Source organism: Dictyostelium purpureum (assembly GCF_000190715.1).
Source record: "Dictyostelium purpureum unplaced genomic scaffold DICPUscaffold_67, whole genome shotgun sequence".
NCBI classification, from domain to species: Eukaryota; Evosea; class Eumycetozoa; order Dictyosteliales; family Dictyosteliaceae; genus Dictyostelium; species Dictyostelium purpureum.
The window spans coordinates 1-19,047 of NW_003519404.1; the positions used below are offsets into that span (position 1 = coordinate 1).

At 24.9% G+C, this 19,047-nt stretch overlaps 8 protein-coding genes across 8 annotated transcripts in view; 4 read left to right on the forward strand and 4 right to left on the reverse strand.

Moving 5' to 3' along the window:
• Positions 1-859: 859 nt before the first annotated feature.
• DICPUDRAFT_30759 (uncharacterized protein) lies at positions 860-1,166 on the reverse strand (the record flags this gene model as incomplete). The annotated part of the gene is made up of 2 exons (XM_003286294.1): positions 860-1,041; positions 1,115-1,166. 2 exons carry the CDS (start codon positions 1,164-1,166, stop codon positions 860-862), a joined length of 234 nt encoding a protein of 77 aa, XP_003286342.1.
• A 912-nt stretch (positions 1,167-2,078) lies between these two features.
• DICPUDRAFT_77206 (uncharacterized protein) lies at positions 2,079-6,325 on the forward strand (the record flags this gene model as incomplete). Its single annotated transcript, XM_003286271.1, has 3 exons — positions 2,079-2,829; positions 2,897-5,697; positions 6,311-6,325. The coding sequence occupies 3 exons, from the start codon at positions 2,079-2,081 to the stop codon at positions 6,323-6,325; spliced, it is 3,567 nt and encodes a 1,188-aa protein (XP_003286319.1).
• A 318-nt stretch (positions 6,326-6,643) lies between these two features.
• Positions 6,644-6,996, forward strand: DICPUDRAFT_150282 (uncharacterized protein; the record flags this gene model as incomplete). The annotated part of the gene is made up of 2 exons (XM_003286272.1): positions 6,644-6,783; positions 6,858-6,996. The coding sequence occupies 2 exons, from the start codon at positions 6,644-6,646 to the stop codon at positions 6,994-6,996; spliced, it is 279 nt and encodes a 92-aa protein (XP_003286320.1).
• Positions 6,997-7,284: 288 nt separating this feature from the next.
• DICPUDRAFT_30795 (uncharacterized protein) lies at positions 7,285-8,460 on the reverse strand (the record flags this gene model as incomplete). Its single annotated transcript, XM_003286295.1, has 1 exon — positions 7,285-8,460. One exon carries the CDS (start codon positions 8,458-8,460, stop codon positions 7,285-7,287), a length of 1,176 nt encoding a protein of 391 aa, XP_003286343.1.
• Positions 8,461-10,486: 2,026 nt separating this feature from the next.
• DICPUDRAFT_150285 (uncharacterized protein) lies at positions 10,487-14,020 on the forward strand (the record flags this gene model as incomplete). The annotated part of the gene is made up of 7 exons (XM_003286273.1): positions 10,487-10,548; positions 10,753-10,953; positions 11,017-11,070; positions 11,135-11,287; positions 11,354-11,569; positions 11,640-11,911; positions 11,982-14,020. The coding sequence occupies 7 exons, from the start codon at positions 10,487-10,489 to the stop codon at positions 14,018-14,020; spliced, it is 2,997 nt and encodes a 998-aa protein (XP_003286321.1).
• A 55-nt stretch (positions 14,021-14,075) lies between these two features.
• On the reverse strand, positions 14,076-14,558 carry DICPUDRAFT_91687 (uncharacterized protein). Its single transcript, XM_003286296.1, has one exon. It carries the CDS (start codon positions 14,521-14,523, stop codon positions 14,116-14,118), a length of 408 nt encoding a protein of 135 aa, XP_003286344.1. The 5' UTR covers positions 14,524-14,558; the 3' UTR covers positions 14,076-14,115.
• A 724-nt stretch (positions 14,559-15,282) lies between these two features.
• On the reverse strand, positions 15,283-18,304 carry DICPUDRAFT_94141 (uncharacterized protein). Its single transcript, XM_003286297.1, has 9 exons — positions 18,097-18,304; positions 17,631-17,972; positions 17,182-17,547; positions 16,925-17,108; positions 16,603-16,855; positions 16,317-16,532; positions 15,956-16,240; positions 15,713-15,879; positions 15,283-15,634 (listed from the first exon to the last, which is right to left on the reverse strand). Exons 1-9 carry the CDS (start codon positions 18,119-18,121, stop codon positions 15,367-15,369), a joined length of 2,106 nt encoding a protein of 701 aa, XP_003286345.1. The 5' UTR covers positions 18,122-18,304; the 3' UTR covers positions 15,283-15,366.
• Positions 18,305-18,609: 305 nt separating this feature from the next.
• DICPUDRAFT_30756 (uncharacterized protein) overlaps positions 18,610-19,047 on the forward strand; it is a gene marked incomplete at both ends in the record, with an annotated part of 1,336 nt that continues 898 nt past the window's right edge. Inside the window, one exon of the mRNA XM_003286274.1 lies at positions 18,610-19,045. Coding sequence (XP_003286322.1) covers positions 18,610-19,045 — 436 coding nt within the window. The remainder of the gene's footprint in view (positions 19,046-19,047) is intronic.

The following is a 19,047-nucleotide window of genomic DNA, read 5'->3' on the forward strand; positions in this document are numbered from 1 at the left end:
TTTTTATCGTTAACATTAATTTTATAACATAAAAATATAAATAAACTATTAAATAAATATATATTTATTATATATATTATATTAAACAAATAAAAAAATAAAATAAAAAAAAAAGATATATTGTTGTCAGGTAAAAGTGTGTTTAAATATATTAATTTAACGCAAAAAATATGAAGAAAATAAAAAAGTGGCGTGAGTTTACTTAACCAATTTTTTTATAATGTCATTATCTATATAGTTATTTACTGAAATTTATAGAGACACATTGTTACATATTTCTATTTGAAACATTAAAATATATATATGCATGTATAAAAAAACAAACAAAAAAAAACACAACCAAAATAGTATAGATGAAACAAGAAACTATTATTATAATATAAATCTCGTTTTTTTTTATTTTTATACTTTATAATGTTTTAGAAATAAAATAATAGAAAAAAGTGGGTATAAACATAAAAAACATATAACACTTATCATTATTATTTTTATTGATTTATTAGATAATTAAACATATGACTATTTCTATAAACCACCCAACTTTAATGATTTTTTTAAAAATCTATTAATACTCCAAATTAAAGATCAACTTGATTAAAGAAGTATCTTTTTAATGTGTTATAATAAATTAAATGAAATGGTGATCATCATTTACTTGTTTTTTTTTCTGAAAAAAAGACTCAAAAAAAAAAAAAAATACCCCACAAAAAAATTGAAAAAAAATAAAAAAAAAAAGAAAAAATAAATAATAAAAAATGATAAGACTAAATAATAAAATTTTTTTTAATTTTTTTATTTTTTATTTTTTAAATTTTAAAATAGATGTTTAAAATGATTATTATTAATATAATAAATCAATTTATCTACCTCTAAAACCTGAAGTTCTTTCTGACTTCTTATTACCACCAGTTTTAACATCTCCATCAAGTCTTAAATTGAAAGCTTCTTTTGGTGGAACGAGAAATTGGTCTGTATCAATCTTTTCCATTTCTCTCATTTTAGTTTGTTTATGTGGTCTTGGGGTTGCATGGCTGTCGGCACCTATATAAATAAATTTTATATTAGTAAATTTAAAAAAAAAAAAAAAAGAAATAAATAAAAATTTGTATCTTACCTTTTTTTTTGGCCCAACCTAAATCATTGTTTGCTAAGTAATTTCTTGACATTTTGTATATGTATATATTATTGTTTGAAATGAAAATGAAAGAGTAAATTTGTTGAAATTTATAGATTTAAAAAAAAAATAAAAAATAAATAAAAATAAAAAAAAATAAAAATTAATTTTAAAATAAATTGCATTTTTTATTATATTATTTTAACATATTAAATAATTTATATATCAGGTAGGACCACCAAATTAGGAAATAAACATTAAAAAATATTTTTTAAAAATTTTTTTTTTTTTTTTTAATTTATTACTAACTCAGATATACAACTACTTTAATATAATGAGAGGAAATTAATATTAACACCAAGTTTTTATTTTAATTTTAAAATTAAAAGAAAAAAAAAAAAAAAAGAAAAAATATTATTATTAATAATTATAATAAAACTATTTTATTAAGTATATTATTATTTAATATTTTTATTTTAAAACTCGAATAAATAAAATTTTTTTTATTTTTTTTTTTTTATTTTTTTTTTTCCAATATTTTGAATTTATTTGTTTATTTCTCTATTTAAAATAAGTTTATTTATTACTATTTTCCCAATTTTTTATTAAAATTTAAAACACTCTGCCACATTAAGTTTTAATTTTCATTAAGTGTGAGAAGATTTTTTAATTTTAATAGAAAAAAAATAAAAATTTAAATTTAAATTTTTTATTATTTTTTTAATATTTTTTAAAATTTTTTAAATTTTTTATTTTTTTTTTATTAATTAAATTTTTATATACAAATTTTATAATAATAAAAACTAATATAATACTTTTCATTTTTTTTTATTTTTTTTTAAATTTTTAATATTTAATATTATATTCACTTTAAATTTTCTATATATATTTTTCCATTATTATAAACATTTTTTTTTTTTTTTTTTATTAAATATCATTCTCCAAAACATAGTTTAGAAAAGAAATGGGTAAAGGAAATAAGTCAAAAAAAACTTCAAAAACCCATTCATATGAAGATGACGATTATATAGATGAATATAATTCAGATGATGTTGAGGTTATAACTGCTATTAAATCAAAACAACAAAACAATATTAGCAAAAATAATAATAATAGTAGTAGTAACAAAAGTAATAATAATAGTAGTAACAGCAACAGTAACAGTAACAGCAACACCAACAGCAAAAACAATAGTAAGCAAAAGCAGCAAAACAATCAAAATTCTTTTGATATGGAACCAATTAGACCCTCGCTTTATAACACCTTAAGTACAGATGATGACGGTGAAGAGGAAGAGGAGGAAAACAATACAAGAAACAGTTCAAATGGTAAACTTAATAACTTTAATAATAGCGATCCTGAAGATGAGGATGATAGCCAAGAGCCTGTAGACTATGACGATATTGATGAAAGTAATAATATTATGGCTAATAAAAATAATAATAGAAATATTAACAACAATAATAGCAATAACAACCATAACAGTAACAAAAAAAAATCTCCATCAATTACACCTCCACAAAAATCAAATTCACCACCACCAAGAGAGCAACAAGTGGAATGGCTATTACAAAATGAAAATATTATATTTCAAAGAGATGGCGTTCTTCATAAAATTAATATGGGTTCTATTTTTATTACGAATCAAAGAATTGTTTGGACTGTCGAAGATAACTCTGAACTTTTGGTCTCAATTGATATAGCCAAAGTATTATGTGAGTATTTAAACCATAATTTAAAAAAAAAAAATTTTAAACTTATTAACATAAATTTTATATTAAGACTCAAATGTTTCTCCATCTACATCACAACAAGTATGGAAATTAAAGGCCCCTGGAAATGACTATTTATTTATTTTTTCAGACCCATGGACAAGAGAATCCGTTGCCGAACTTGTTAATGAATTTAGAAAAATTCAACACATATTAAACCCACAAAAGATACAACAAGCCCCACCACAACAACAGCAACAGGATGAAATTTTAAGAAGACAACAGCAGCAAGAGCAAGAAGAAATATTTAGAAGACAACAACAACAGGAGCAAGCTTTCAAAAAAAAACAACAAGAACAACAAGAGCAATTAAGAAAACAAGAAGAACAATTAAAACAAAGAGAACAAGAGTTATTAAGACAACATCAAGATTTCCAAAGAAGACAACAAGAACAAGATGAAATGCTAAGAAGACAACAACAACAACAACAACAACAACAACAATCTAAAATGTATCCATCAGTTTCAGAAAGACACTCACCTGAGTTTAATCCAAGTAAAACCCCATCACCAACTCTAAATAACTCACCACCATACTCACCAAAGCAACAATCCAATATGTATAATAACAATCAAAATAATAATCAGCAACACCAATATAACAATAATAATGTTCATGTTCAAGATATTGATGATGGTGATGAAGATGATGAAGATTATTATGAAGAAGAGTTTAGTCATAAAAATAATCAAAAACCACAAATCTCAAGACAAGAACAAGAAGAACAACTTTTAAGACAAGCACAACTCTTAAAACAGGAAGAAATGATTAGAAAACAAAAACTACAACAAGAACATTTACAACAACAAAAATTACAACAAGAACAACAACAACAGCAACAACAAAGAATGAATCAACAGTTGCAACAACAACAAGCACACCAACAACAGGTATCCCAACAACAACCAAACCAACAACCAAACCAACAAACACAACAAAATAATAAAAAAACCAATAGCAATGATGATGATGGATTTTTTAATGTACCAATTAACATGGTAGGTGATGATGGAGATTCAAAATGGGAAGAAGAATCAAATGGAGTTGAACTGGCTGGGTATTATGATTTAGAAGTTAAAGATCCAAAAACCCATAGTGACGAAAGTGGAGTTTATGTATCATATGCAATTCATGGTAAATACAAAGAAAGTGCAACATCACAACCAGTAGTTGTTCAAACTAGAAGAAGATACAGAGAATTTGAATGGCTTCATCAACAAATTAGCATTCCATCAAGTCTCCATTCGCGTATACCATCATTACCACAAAAATCAATTTATCAATTTTGGAACAAAACTGATGTCAACTTATTAAGACAAAGATGCTCAGCTTTAGATCAATTTATGAAAAATATTTCAGTTAGCGCCACATTAAGAAATCACACAACTATGAAATTATTTATGGGTTCTAAATCCATACCAACCCAACCAACTACCATCACAGAAAATTTAATAAATATCAGTAATAATATTTTATCTCCAACCACCATTACAAGCTTGACCAATGCTATTAGCGGTGGCGGTGCTATTAGTGCATCTGCCAATCCAATGTATCAAGACAGTATCGATGCCAACTTTTCGTATGAATCATCAGTTGAACGTGACTATTGGATCACTAGAAAGCTAATGTCAAAATGGAATAGAATTCCAAAGCGTTTGCCATTCTCTAAATTTTTAGTTGTCGTATTAGGAACTGTATCTGCCGGTAAAAGTTCTTTCATCAATAATTTTTATAATCTTCAAGTCAAAGTTTCAGCTGACGAGCAATTGGATACTCATTTTACACTTATTGAAACCATTCCAAGACAACAATTCTATGAATTAAGTGATCAACAAATGCCAAAGAAATTTACAAGAGAGCAACTTAACGAAAAAATTAAAGGTGAACCAGTTAGTGATCCAAGACATGGCCATGTATTCCTTTATTTAGATAAAACATTCACTCTTAGTAGATATGATGCACAATTTAGCAACTATAGAGATATCATTTCAAATTTAAATTTAGTAAGAACAGTATTAATCAACGAAGAGTATTTAACGGGCACTCCAGATGAAATTATGAACCAAAAAAAGACCATATTTATAGATTCACCAGGGTTCGAACCAAAAACTGAACACGACCCTGAAAAATTATTGGGCAGTATCCGTGTTGTACAATTTTTCCAATCAACAAGTGACCTAACATTATTTATGATGAAGGCTAAAGAGTTGGCATTGGTATCATCGCAAGTCCAAATTGTTGAACTTTGTGTACTCTATAAAACATATGGCCCAGAAATTGTTGATCATATGGTAACTCAAATGTTTAATAAAAAAGGGGAATCTAAATCTTTCTTTTCACTCTTTGAAATGGTTAAGGGTTTAGTAGAACAAATTCGTTTAAAGAATATACCAAAGACACAAGAAAGTAACGGAACATCTGTATGGGATGGTATTAAATTTGTCATGACCCAGATTGATTCTGTAAACTCAAATCTTAAAGAACAATTTTTTGAATTAGGTAGACTTTTAGGTAAAGGCTTAATGTTTTTAGATCCTCCAACTTTCCGTCAATGCAAAGCCATCGCTTTACCAATGGATAGAAAATTCAACTCTATTGAAGAAAGAAAAGAAAAGTGTGGTGATCTCGACGAACTACTTTATTATATTTATAATCTCAATCGTGGCAGTACTTACAACTCTCGTTTAGAAGGAGCCATCGAAGAAATGACTACCGACCTTCTCTGTAATATTCAAAAATCCTGGACCAACTATTTATTTAATAGTGATTATAATTTAGTTTTGCAATTAAAAGAAAGATCAAAAAATAGGGTAAGTGGTCCAGCACATACAAATTCTTTAAGAAGATAAATTAAAAATACAATATTATCATTAATAAATATTTAAAATAGTTTCATTTTTTATATAAAAATGAAAAAAAAAAAAAAAAAAGGTTTTTTTTTATTTGTTTTCTTCAAATAATAATCAATAATTATATTTTTTATTTAATATTTATTTATTTTTTATTTACATTTAAATGCCATAAAAAACGTGACGAATAATTTTTTTTTTTTTTATTTTTTTTTATTTTTTTTTCAAATTTTATAAAAAAAGTTTTACAGTTTTTAAAAAACTAAATTTTTTTTTTTTTTTTTTTTTTTTTTAATCAACACAAACAAAAAATGTAAGCTATAAATTATTTGTTTTGGATTATTTATTATTATTTTTATTATTTTTAAATGATTGAAAACCTTACACGTATTAGCCTATAGAGTGAGAAGACATTTAGAACCCCTTCGAGCTCTATTGCGAAAAAGATTTAAAAAACATCTTCAAAGAAGACAGTCTGATTTAAATAATATTAATAATAATTAATAAAATTTACAAAAAAAAATAATATAAAATAAATAACATACTAATCTTATTTTTTATTTTTAAAAAACAGGATATTTTACCTTGAACCTTTTGAGTCTCCTTTTTATAGCCACTACTCTTTTTTAAAAAAAAACATAATAAATAAAAAACTAATTTTTCAAAAAAAAAAAAAAAAAAACTGTATTCCTATTTTTATTATTTTCTTTATAATATTTTTTAAATCGTTTTATTTATTTATATTTTTATTATTTACTATGCATTTTGATCAAATTTTTTTTTATTTTTTTTTATTTTTTATTTTTATATTTTTTTTTAAAAAAATTTTTTTTTAAATTTTTTTTATAATTAAAAATTCATTGTTTAAATTTTTTTTTTTTTTTTTATAATTAAAAATCAAACAAGAATGGATAACGGAAATAAATTAAGAGATGCTGCTAAAAGTGGTGATGAAGAAAGATGCAAAGAATTAATTAAAGAAGGCCCAAATACAATTATTAATTATAAAGATAGATCTGGTTTTACTCCACTTCATATGGCTGCTATGTAAGTTTTTTGACTCCTATCTTATCCTATATATTTTTTTATTTCAGATTATTAACGTTTCTATTATTATACAGGTTTGGTCACAAAAATATTTGTACTATTTTATTAGAAAATGGTGCTGATAAAACTATTCAATCATTAGATAACGAAACTCCATCTGATGTCGCTAAAACCGTCACTCTTGGAAATTATATCAACACTTTTTCAAAATAAATAAATAAAATAAAATTAAAAATAATAATAAATATATATATATATTATATAATAAATAAAATAAAATAATAGTAATAGTAATAGTAATTAAAATATTTAAACTCAATAATTACAACCATTAGTAATAATACTTTAAATTTAATTTAATAATTTTAAATATAAATAAAAAAATAAATAAATGTCATGATATTTATATAGTATCATGATTTGTACTATTTAATATTGTAGATAAAATAGATAGTTTTTTAATATTTTTATTTTTGTTTTGTTTGTTTGAATATTTATTGTTTATTTTTTACCTATTAAATTACAACTATTGGTTATATCATCTTCTTCGTGTACAACTTGGATTAAAACATTTTTATATTTTTTTAAAACTTTTGTTAATTGATCTCTGTTGATATTTTCTCTCCACATAATTTCTTCCAAGTGATGTAGGCCCCTAAAATAAACACAAAGACGTTTAAATAATTGATATAAACTTGAGCCATCATCGATGTTGTCAAAGAATGCTTGTTCTTTTAATGAAAGATACGAGGGCATAAGAGGAAATGTTGTTGGTTGATAAATTAATGATGATGATGAATTTGATGTTGCATTACTTGTATTTGAACCATTATTATTGTTACTACTATTGTTGTTGCCGCTACTTCCACCATTGTTGTTGTTAGAGTTATTAATACCAATAGTATGTACCATTAAATGAACATATGTGAATAGTTGTACAATAAGATCATGTTGAAGCAGCCAGCCAATAATGGATAAAAATTGGGTGTGGTATTGTGGCAGTATTTTGGAAATATGGGTGTGAAGTGGTCTTGCTACAGAAAAACGGTTTAGAATATCATACAGTCTAAAGTCGGGGAAGAGTAAAGAGAACTTTTTATCCAACTCTCTATAGTCTTGATTAGAGTCAGGTCTAAGGATATAATTATTATTTCTTGTCATCATGTTTATGATTTTGGCTTTTCTCCAGTGGACAAGATGGGAGGCTAATCTATAGATTTGAGTTAGGGGTATATCGGTTTCCAATTGAAGGTCTCTAAAGTTTTTGGTTGGTTTGGCTACCTCTAAAAGTTTTTGTAGTGAAGGTGTTGTATCGTAAGTTGGTAATTTAATTGAATCATCATTTGAAAATGCCAATAAAGCATGATATGGACGAATTGGGTAGAGTGGGTAGATGTCTGGATTGTTTAAATTTAAATGTAAATTTATCCAACCATTGATTCTTAAATTCACTATTTCTTTTTCATTTAGACCATGATAAATGTCACGTATTTCGCATGCTAATCTACTCTTTTCTACAATTCTTTCAGTGAGTATGTGATGATTGGGTTTGTTTTCTAGGTTTTCTAAAGTCTGTTCGGTTAACCATTTCTCTCTTAATACCAACATATCGTGGACTTGTTTAGTGATATAGTTACATCTTTCTTGTTCATGTTTAAGTGCTGCTGATAATTGCATTGAAATTCTTTTAAAACTTTCAATTTTTTGTTTATTTAATTCTCTATTTTGTGTTGATAAAACAAATACAATATTAAAAAGTGTAATTTCTTCGTGATGATTAACTTCATTTTCTTTTGTTTTTGATTTTGTTCTATTTTCACCGCCACATGGTGCATTGTTATTGGTATTACTATTGTTGTTATTACCATTACCATTACTGTTGCTGTTGTTATTGCTATTGTTATTATTATTATTGTTATTATTATTATTACTATTATTATTATTATTATTATTATTGTTATTATTATTATTATTATTATTATAACTATTGTTATTATTATTATTATTATTGGTATTGTTGTTTTTATTTACATTTTCATTATTATTTTTGTGATTTGGTTCTTTATCTTTTTCATTATTTTCTTTATCTATATTATTATTATTATTGCTTTGAGTTGGGTCGACTTTATCTTTTGAAGAGGTAACAGATTCTCTCGCTTTTAAAACCTTTTTATTATTTTCTTTTGTGATTGTTTGCTCTTTTATTTCTTCGCTATCACTTTCGGTATTGTTTTCATTTTCATTATTATTATTATTATTGCTGTTATTACTTTCGTTATCATTTTGATTTTGATTTTCGTTTACATTTACATTTTCATTTAAATTTACATTTTCGTTTTCGTTTTCGTTTTCATTTTTTTGATTGTTGTCTGTTTTATTATTCTCTTGAGGGGCGTTATCTTTTTGTGGAGATTTTGGATTATTTTTATTTTTATTATTATTGTTATTATTTTTATTATTATTATTTTGTTGATCATCTTCATCTTCATCATTTTGATTCGTTAAGTTTGTTGGATGGCCAATAAAAGTAGTATTTTCGATTGTTAGTTCAAAAGATTGATCGCAAAGTCTTTGTTTTGGTGTTAAAATTGGTGTGATTACAACTGATGGTAGATTATATATATAGAATGGATCTTTAATATGACCACTCGCAGGTTGATCTTGTTGACTATTATCTGTTTCTAATGTTGAGCCTTTTGTGGACATTGGTTGATTGGGATTCATAGTTGTTAATGGATGTTGCTGCTTAAATGCCATTAAAGTTTCGTCTGATACTTTATTCCTAGAAACTGTTGGATATCTAAAAATTAATTTATCACCACCAACTGATGTATGTACTACTAAAATGATTCCTAACATTGTGTTATTATTATTATTATTATGGTTATTATAGTTATTAATTGGGTAGTTGGCTTATTCTTTTCATGAAATTTTCAATAAATTATAATTTAATTATTTGTGTAATTAGAAATTTTTTTTAAAAAAAAATAAAAAAAATTTTCATTTTTTTAAATTTAAAATATTTAAAAAAAAAAAAAATTAAAAAATTGATTATTTTTTATTTTTTTATTTTTAATTAATGTTCATTGTTGGACAACAAAGGAACATGTCAGTTTATATTTTATAATAACCCATATATTAATATTTATTTGAGAAAATGAAAAGAATATTTGTGTGTTTACCTTTTGCAGAAAAAAAAAAAAATCGACAAAATCAACACCACCCTAAAAACTTTATATATAGATATTTTTTTCCAAATTTTTTTTTTTTTTTTTCTTTTAAAAATAAATTATTTTTTTTTCCATACGTTTATTTTAATACCAATTATTGATATAAAATTTATAAATAAAAAAGTTTTATAATTTAATTTTTTCTTTTTATTTTAAAAAACATAAAATTTAAAAAAAATGAAAAAATTATTTAGTTTTTTATTATTTATATTTTTTATAAACAAAATTGTGGTTGCAGATATAGAACAAAGCCAATATGATTGCTTAGAAGCTTTAGATAGTAAATTTGGTGTTTTTTCAGGCGAAATAATATTACAAAATGGTGTCCAGAAGGATTATTGTTCTTCTGCTTTCTTAACATGCTCCACCGATACAATCAAAAACATTTTAACCATGTAATACTTCAAAATAATTAAAAACATTTCAATGTATATATTACTAATAAATTTTTTATATTTAGTTCCTTTTCTTCAATGGAGGTGGTACATTCTATAAACTCCAATGATATCTCTTGTTTACCTTATATAACTTCAATGTGAGAATTACCAAAAACTATAAACATTAAAATATTTCCAGACTAACTTTTTTTTTTTTTTTAAATTTCAGGGCATTATATTATTTTCTGGTTAGTGACACTATTTATACATTTTATCATCCATCTTTAGAATCAATGTAATGATAAATACCAATTAATTTTGATTTATAAAATATTTACTAATTAAAATTTCTTTATATATAGTTATATTTCTTCTATAAGGGCAATTGGGATTTCTAGTTCTACTCCTGCAACAGTCCTTAATTCATTAACAATCCAGTTTGATTCTTATCCAGCAACTTTATCTGTATCAAATTTTTTAAATGTTGAAAAAATCACCTTTATTGGCAGCAACCTTGATATAATAAGAGGAGATTCATCTAAGACCGGTGCAATAACATCTTTGTAATGGTTTTTTTTTTTTTTTTAACAAAGAAAAATAATTAATTAAAATTTTTTTTTTTACAGGACTTGCGAATCAAATTCTATTCCCGATCTTTCCAATATTCAGGTTGATTCAGTGTATGTTAAAAAAAACTTTATATTAAAAAAAAAAAAACCCCTTTAACTAATATCTTTTTAATAGTTCTTTTACTTTGGGAACAATTCTTAAAACTCAAACTCTTCAAAATTTTGGTACTTGGAGATCAGTATCTTTGGTTACTCTTTGGTCAAATTATCTTGGTGGCTATAGTTTCCCATATGGTTTGTTGGAGGTTGGAAGTGGATTAGTTGAATTGTAAGTTTAATGGTCATTTATATTTTATTTTTTTAAATATTAATTATAAATTGTTTTTAAATCTAGGCACACAAATTATAAGTTTTCGCCACTTAGCGGGCAGATTAGTTTATCTGGTCTTACTGGTGTTAAAAAAATTCAATTTTTATATGTAGGATCATTTAGTTTAGGATCAGATTTCCCAATTTCTGATTATCCTAGTCAAATGATAGATTTTACCCTTTCTGGTGGAACTTTTACAAGTATTCCCTCCTTTAATACTTTTACAAACCCCGGTACAATGTAAATTAAAAGTTTAATTTTATCATTTTAAAAAAAATTTACTAATTTTTATTTTATTTTTTTTATATAGATTTTTTTTAGATAATATAATTACTTCAACATCTGGCTTACCATCATATAAACCATTTGCATCAAAATCTTTAAAAATTTCAAATAACAATCTTGTTGGAACTATTGATGAATCTTATTGTTCAGCAGATATTTACAAATTAAATTTAAGTGGCAATAAACTTACAGGAACTTTACCAAGTTGTATTTATTGTTATTTGGGTGATGAAAAAATATTCTCAGCTCTGGAAAATAATGCCTTTACTAATTTTGAAATTCCAGCAACCCCTTGTTGTAGGTATTTTACTTAAATTTTTTTTATTATACATTAAATTTATTTATATATTAATTCTTTTATTTACAGTATCTATAAATCCATTATTTAAAATTGAGAATAGTTCTCATGTTTCACTAAAAGGAGTAAATTTGGGTTTCTCTGCCAGTAATGTAGTATCTAGACCTCCGCTTCTTTGGAAATTGATTACCCCAAGTTCAGAATATAGCGCAGAATACAGTAGTTTTAATGGTTATCAAAAAATTGAAATTGATTTTATCGTACCAGGTAAAACATGGACATTTAGTCTTGATGACAGTGTTCCTCCATCAATAAAAACTGTAACAGTATCAGGCTCAAAATTGACAATAAATGGAGAATTCTTTACTCAAAACTCTGGTTCAACCTTTGTTTCACTTGATTCTATCAGCTGCACTATCTCCTCACTTTCATTTGAATTGATTGTTTGTGATCTACCAAGCCCTATTTCAAGCACTCATTCACTACTTAATGTTACAGTTAATAGTCTTTCAACTTCAGTTTATATTAGTACAGAAAATGGTGTTTATTTAAAAACTTGTCTTTCCTGCGAATCCTCTAGAGGTGTATGTAATATTGTTTCCGGTATATGCGAGTGTTTCCCTGAATTCTCTGGCGAATATTGTGGTGGCTCTGTAATCAAATGTAAAAACGATTGCAACAATCATGGCAGCTGTAATACTACTAATGGTCAATGTCATTGTGATTTTCCATACACATCTGACGATTGTTCTCTACAGACCTGCCAACCAGATCCAGATTGTGGTGGAGTAGATAATGGCCAGTGTAATCTCAAACAGGGTAAATGCGAATGCAAGGAAAAATGGACTGGTCAAAGCTGTACTTCACCAGCAATTTATGCAAGTACTTTTTCATCAAATGTAACAGAAAGTGGAGGTACAGTTGAAATATCTGGTTGGTTTGGTCCCACTCAAGGTGATCTTATAATTAAGATAGGTGATAATAAGTGCGATATTATTTTCTTTAGCCAAGACTTGGTACTTTGTGATTTACCAGAAGGAAGTGGTAAGAAATATGCAGAAATGACAACAACAACTAATAGTGAAGTCTCTTCATGGAAGAGCCTTGACTATGTGTTCCAATATGCCTCAAAACCACCAACAGATCTATGTGTTCCAAAATGTGTTAATGGCAAATGTGTAAATAATAAATGTCAATGTGATAAAACTGAATTTGAAGGTTTGGACTGTTCATCACCTATTAAAAATAATACCCCACCAACAGGTACTATAGTCGACAATAATGGTACATCTATTATTTACAACGGAAATACCAAATACCAAATCTTTTTAATCTCGATTATAGAGCTTGATATCACACAAAATCCAGTTAAAAACTTCCCATTATCAGCCAATTGGAAAGTAATAGAATCAAACCAAGATACAGGTAGAACAATTTTTTCACAACTAATTAATAACAATGCTACCCAACTTAATTTCACTGTTGAAGAAGTTTCTGCTAAAAATTATCCAAATGGTAAAAACTACTCATTCGCAGGGCAAGACTTTATAGTTTCACCAAATTCGTTAAAAATTCAATTTTCAATGTCAAACTACACCTATTTTAACTCACTAAACACTGTAAAACTTTTAATGGAATCATCAGTCTCGAGTGAAACAAAAGACGAATGTAATAATGGTGATGCTTCAACAGATACCCAAGAAACAGATAATACACTTAACTATTTATCAATTTCAAAGGATAATAAAAAACTTTATGGCCGTTTCATTGATAAAGCTATTTCGGATAATAGAGAAACTTTAATTTCAACAAAGATCGAATCAAAAACAAATAGCTCTGTAATTGTGGCAATTTATTTACCACACTCAAAGAATGTAATTATAGATCCAGATTTTTCTGTTCTAGTTCAACCATCATTTGTAGATTCTTGCAAAAATTCAAAAAATAACTGGCTTATTCCAGTCGTCATTGTTGTTCCAGTCGTTGCCATTGCGATTATTATAGTAGTTACAGTAATAGTCATTAAAAAGAATAGAATGACGATTAAATTAAGGTTAAACTCATTAAATAGATCAATGAGTATGAAGTCTTTCAAATCAAAATCATAATAAAAAAAAAATAAAAAAAAAAATAAATAAAAATAAATAAATAAATAAATAATTTGTATTTTTATAAAGGGTTTCTAAATTTTTACTTTTTTTTTTTATTCATCATCATCATTTGCAACATAAACAATTAAGCAGAAATATAGGATTAAACAGAGAGCTGAGAATGCAAAAAGAGTAACACTTGAAATGGCCAAGGCACGAGCAATTCTATTTTTTGATTTTATATAAACACAATTTACAATCCATGGAATTACAAAAAAGAAACCAGCAATAAAAAGACATAATGCAGGAAGGGTATTTTCTTGATCCTCGTATCTAGTTTGTGGATGAACAACAACAGGTGGCATCATTGGCTGTTTATCAAGATTATTCTGTTGATTTACAACTGGAACCATATGACCATCTTTAAAAACATAGGCTGAAAAATTGGCATTTGCACCATCGTCAAAATGGGTTCCAGGAGATGGGTTTTGGGTATTAAGTGGAACTTGGGTATAAACCATACCATATGGAGCACCTACATTTGCGTAAAAATAGCCAGGTTGACAGGACTGTTGATTGAGTTCAGTTCTTTTGTCGAGCTCTACAGCAACTTCATCATCTATTTGTTTTACATATTCATCTGGATTACCCATTCTATACAGTATTAATATTTTAGAATTAATAAACTATTTAAATAATATTAGAAATATAATTAATGAACACTTACTGTCCTATAATTAAAAATTATACAGATTGATTTATATAAATTTAATATAAAAAAAAAAAAAAAAAATTGTTTTTATACGCAGGTTAATTTTTTTTTTAAATATAAATTATATTAAATTAAATAAATAAATAATTAAAAAAAAACTAAAAAAGGTAGTAAATAATAATAGCAACATAAGAAATCAATAAGAAGTAACAAAAATTTGATAAGATAGCTTTATCTCACACACACTTTAAAAAATATAATACTCCACACTCCCACTACCCCACATTACCCCACATTACCCCACACAATAATCTTTGAACAATATACAAACACAAATAAACTTTTTAACTGAATGTATATTACTTCAGATATAAAAAATTATTGGTAGAATAAATTTATTTTTGTTACTTACAATATAAAATCACTCAAAAAAACAAAAAAAAAAACAAAAAATTAATAAGGAAATAATACCACTTCAAGCACTTAAATTATTTTTACCCTTTTTTTATATTTTTATTTATATTTTTTTTTTTTTTTTTTTTTTTTTTTTTTTTGTATTTTTTTTTTTATATAGTTATTATTTTTTTAATTTTAATGAAAACTAAACAATTGTTTTGATTATTATTTTGATTTTTAAATTATTGGTAATAAATTATTTAAAATTTTTTCTGCTTTCCTTCCATTGTTTATCGGCTTCGACGAAAGAGTCATAAATTTGTTTAGTAACAACTCCCTCGTTATTAAGAGTTGAAACAACATTGAATGCAATATCCCAGAATTCTGAGGCTAAATCTAAATCTTCTTTGATATTTGTGAAATTTGGGAAATTTTCTTCTAAGTTTTCTAATGATAAATCATCTAATAAAAGACCTTTAACTAAAAGACCCATACTTGCACTTGGTTGAAGGAAAAATGGAAGTCTAAGTAAGAATAATAAATGGTATTAGTTTAAAAATAACAACAGTATATGTTAAAAAAATTGAAAAATATATAATTACTTTGTTGAAAAGGTAAAGTATTCTGATGGTTGTAATACAATTCTAAAAGTTAAAAAGTGGGATAAAGCTGTGAGTTCAACAAGATTTCTTAATGATTTGTAGAGAGTACGAGTGATTTCATGGAAACCCATTAAATCGTGATCAATTGGTCCACCCCATGGATCATTCTAAAAATAAATTAGAAAATGAAAAAAGTTAGTAAAAAAAAAAAAAATTTTTTAAATTTTTAATTTATAAACCTACATTTAATTGGCTTGGTACAAGACTTAAAACTCTTGAAATTAATAAAACGGTGGGTGTTGATAAACCCTCAAATGTTGATTTTGGTACTTTTAATGTTTCTGATGAGAGTACACCTGATCTTAATAACTCTATTAAAAGAACGGTTGGTTCTTGTAGTTTGGAATTTGAAATTTTTTCAAGACACTGAGAGAATTGGAATTTTTTATTTTCGCTATTATTGAAATATCCAATCATCTTTAAAGTTTGTGCTAATGTAATAAAAATACCTTCTTCTCTATCTTTGATCTATATATATAAGAAATGAATTGCTATTAATATCTCAAACTCTAAATAATATAAATAATAAATTTATGATTGTTACCTGTGCTATATTTTCTTCATTTTCTGAATTTATGATTGAATTATGTAATGTTTGGTAATGTTTAGCTACAAATCCAAATGAAACACTATTATTTGCTAAAAGAGTTGTAATTTCTTGTGGTACTTTAATGTTACCGCCTGTAAACTCACGAAATTCGTTTAATGATGTGCTATGTGGCATATCAAATTCCTTTGGTTCAAACCATCTTATAGTTTTCTATAAAATTAGAATAAAAAATTGTTGTTAATAAAATACTTTTTTACGTTATATTATCCAAGATAGTTACAATTGGTTTGTTCTTTAATTCATCATTTAAACAATTTGATAATAAACCAAGGGTGGTAGTTCTGACACTCTTTAAATAATCTAACATTTTACAATACTCTCCAGACTCGATAGTTGGGAATGGTTCCATTAGAATACCACTAGTGAAGTTATTGATAACTTGTGGACTTATAACACCTTGTGAAATATAAAAGTAAAGATCATTTGGTAATCTTGGACCAAAAATTGAACTTAAACTGTAATAAAAATTTCTACTGTTTATATAAAGAAAATATTAGATAAATATAAATTTTCTTTTTTTTAAAATAAATAACCACACTTACTTTGAATACATGTCTTTTGGATATATTGGGTCACATAAACATGCTGTATAATAAACCAAATGACTGTGAACCAAACCTTTTGCTTTACTAAATTGATCAAGATATTTATCTAATTGTGGACCCATAAGATAAGTTCTAATAGTATCTAAACCTGTATGATAATTTCTAACCATATCACAAGCATCTAAAATATTATAATAGAAATATAAAGTTAGTATTTAATTTCTATTTTAAAATAAAGTTTATATAATAAATACTCTTAAAACTATATTCTTTTCCAAATGATTGAATTAAAACTGGGAAAGTTGGACAATACTCGAAACCACAAAGTAAACAAGCGTCGATGAATTGATCATGAGAGAGTTGTAATTCTGAAAGAATTGATTTTAAATCTACCCAACTATATGCACCTTTTTCATAATCGATATCAGTAATTAAACGATAAACTCCATATAAAAGTAATTCTTGTGAACCATAAACTGCATTTAAATAATTCTTTGATGATGGTTCACTAAATAATGCTAATTGTGGTCCTGCAAAATATGGTGCTTTAAAAAACTCTATATTCTTTTGTTTAAAAAATTGAATAATATAATGTATAAATGATAATAATAAATTTTTTTCTAATAAATAATAAAAAACAATAAATATTAATATTTTAATCTATATTATCATATTATTATTATTGTTTAAAACTACAACTTACCAGACTCTTGGAAACATTTTTCTGCAGCGGTGTATTGTTCTTTATAATATGCATCCCATGCAGTTGCTAATTTTTGAGAACGTATGTTGGTTGGGTTTGCAAAAGTTCTTTCCTTGATAATACTGAGACCATTAAATAAGAAGAATGGTTTAATATTTGCTTTTTTAAATTTATCTAATTCCTTTTGTAATGTATCTGCAAGAGTTAATGGTAAACCACCCATAGTAATTTGAAATGGTTCTTGAACTGGTAATTTTAATAACCATGGCATTGCCTCAATACCAATTCTATAGTCATTTAAAAGTTCGATATTTGATGTTTTTGTATTTTTTTCCAAATACTCTGTATATAATTTTATTATTTGATTAAATATTATTTATTTATTAATTTAATATATTAAAATAACTATATTAATATATTTGAAATTTTAAAGTAATAAATTTATATAAATATAAAATATACATACCACTTAATTTAGTTTTGAAATTCATTTTTATAGTATATTTTATTTATTATTAATTAATTATTATTTTCACTTAATGATGATTATTATTTTAAAATAAACACACACACACAAGTAATTACTAAAAAAAAAAAATAAAAAAAAAAAGATATTTTAATTTATATATGCTTTCTTTTTTTTCCTAAATTAAAAAATAATCTATAAATTAAATGATTAAACAATAATTTATTTTTATAAATAATAAAAAAAAATAATAAAAAAAACCAATAAATTTTAAAAAAAAAAAAAAAATTGCAATTCAATTTTTTTTTAGGGGGGGTATTTATGAACTTAGGTTTTTTTATTTTTTTTTTTTTTTGGGGATTTTGAAAAAAAAAAAAAAATAAAAAAAAATTAATTTTTTTAATTTTTTTTTTTTTTAAAAAAATTTAAAATTTTTAAAAAAAAAAAAAAAAAAACTAGACGTAAATAATTTTTTTTAAATTATAATAATCTATCGATAATAATAACAACAAAATGGATATTGACGAACAAATTATTCAAGATTATACCAACTCTAAATTAGATGTTGTTCAAATTGATGGTTTAGTAGTTTTAAAAATTATTAAACAATGTAAAGAGTACCTTCCAGAATTAGTACCAGGTCAATTATTAGGTTTAGATATTGGTACCAGTTTAGAAGTTTCAAATTGTTTCCCATTCCCACCACGTGATCAAGAAGATGAAAATAGTGAATCAATCGCAGAATATCAATTAGAAATGATGAGATTATTACGTGAAGTTAATATCGATAGTAACACTGTTGGTTGGTATACCCCAACTTATCTCAACTCTTTCTTTAATGAATCAGTCATCGAAACTCAATATAACTATCAAGCTACTATTAATCAAAAATGTGTTGTTATTGTTTATGATCCAATTAAAACTTCACAAGGTACCCTTTCATTAAAATGT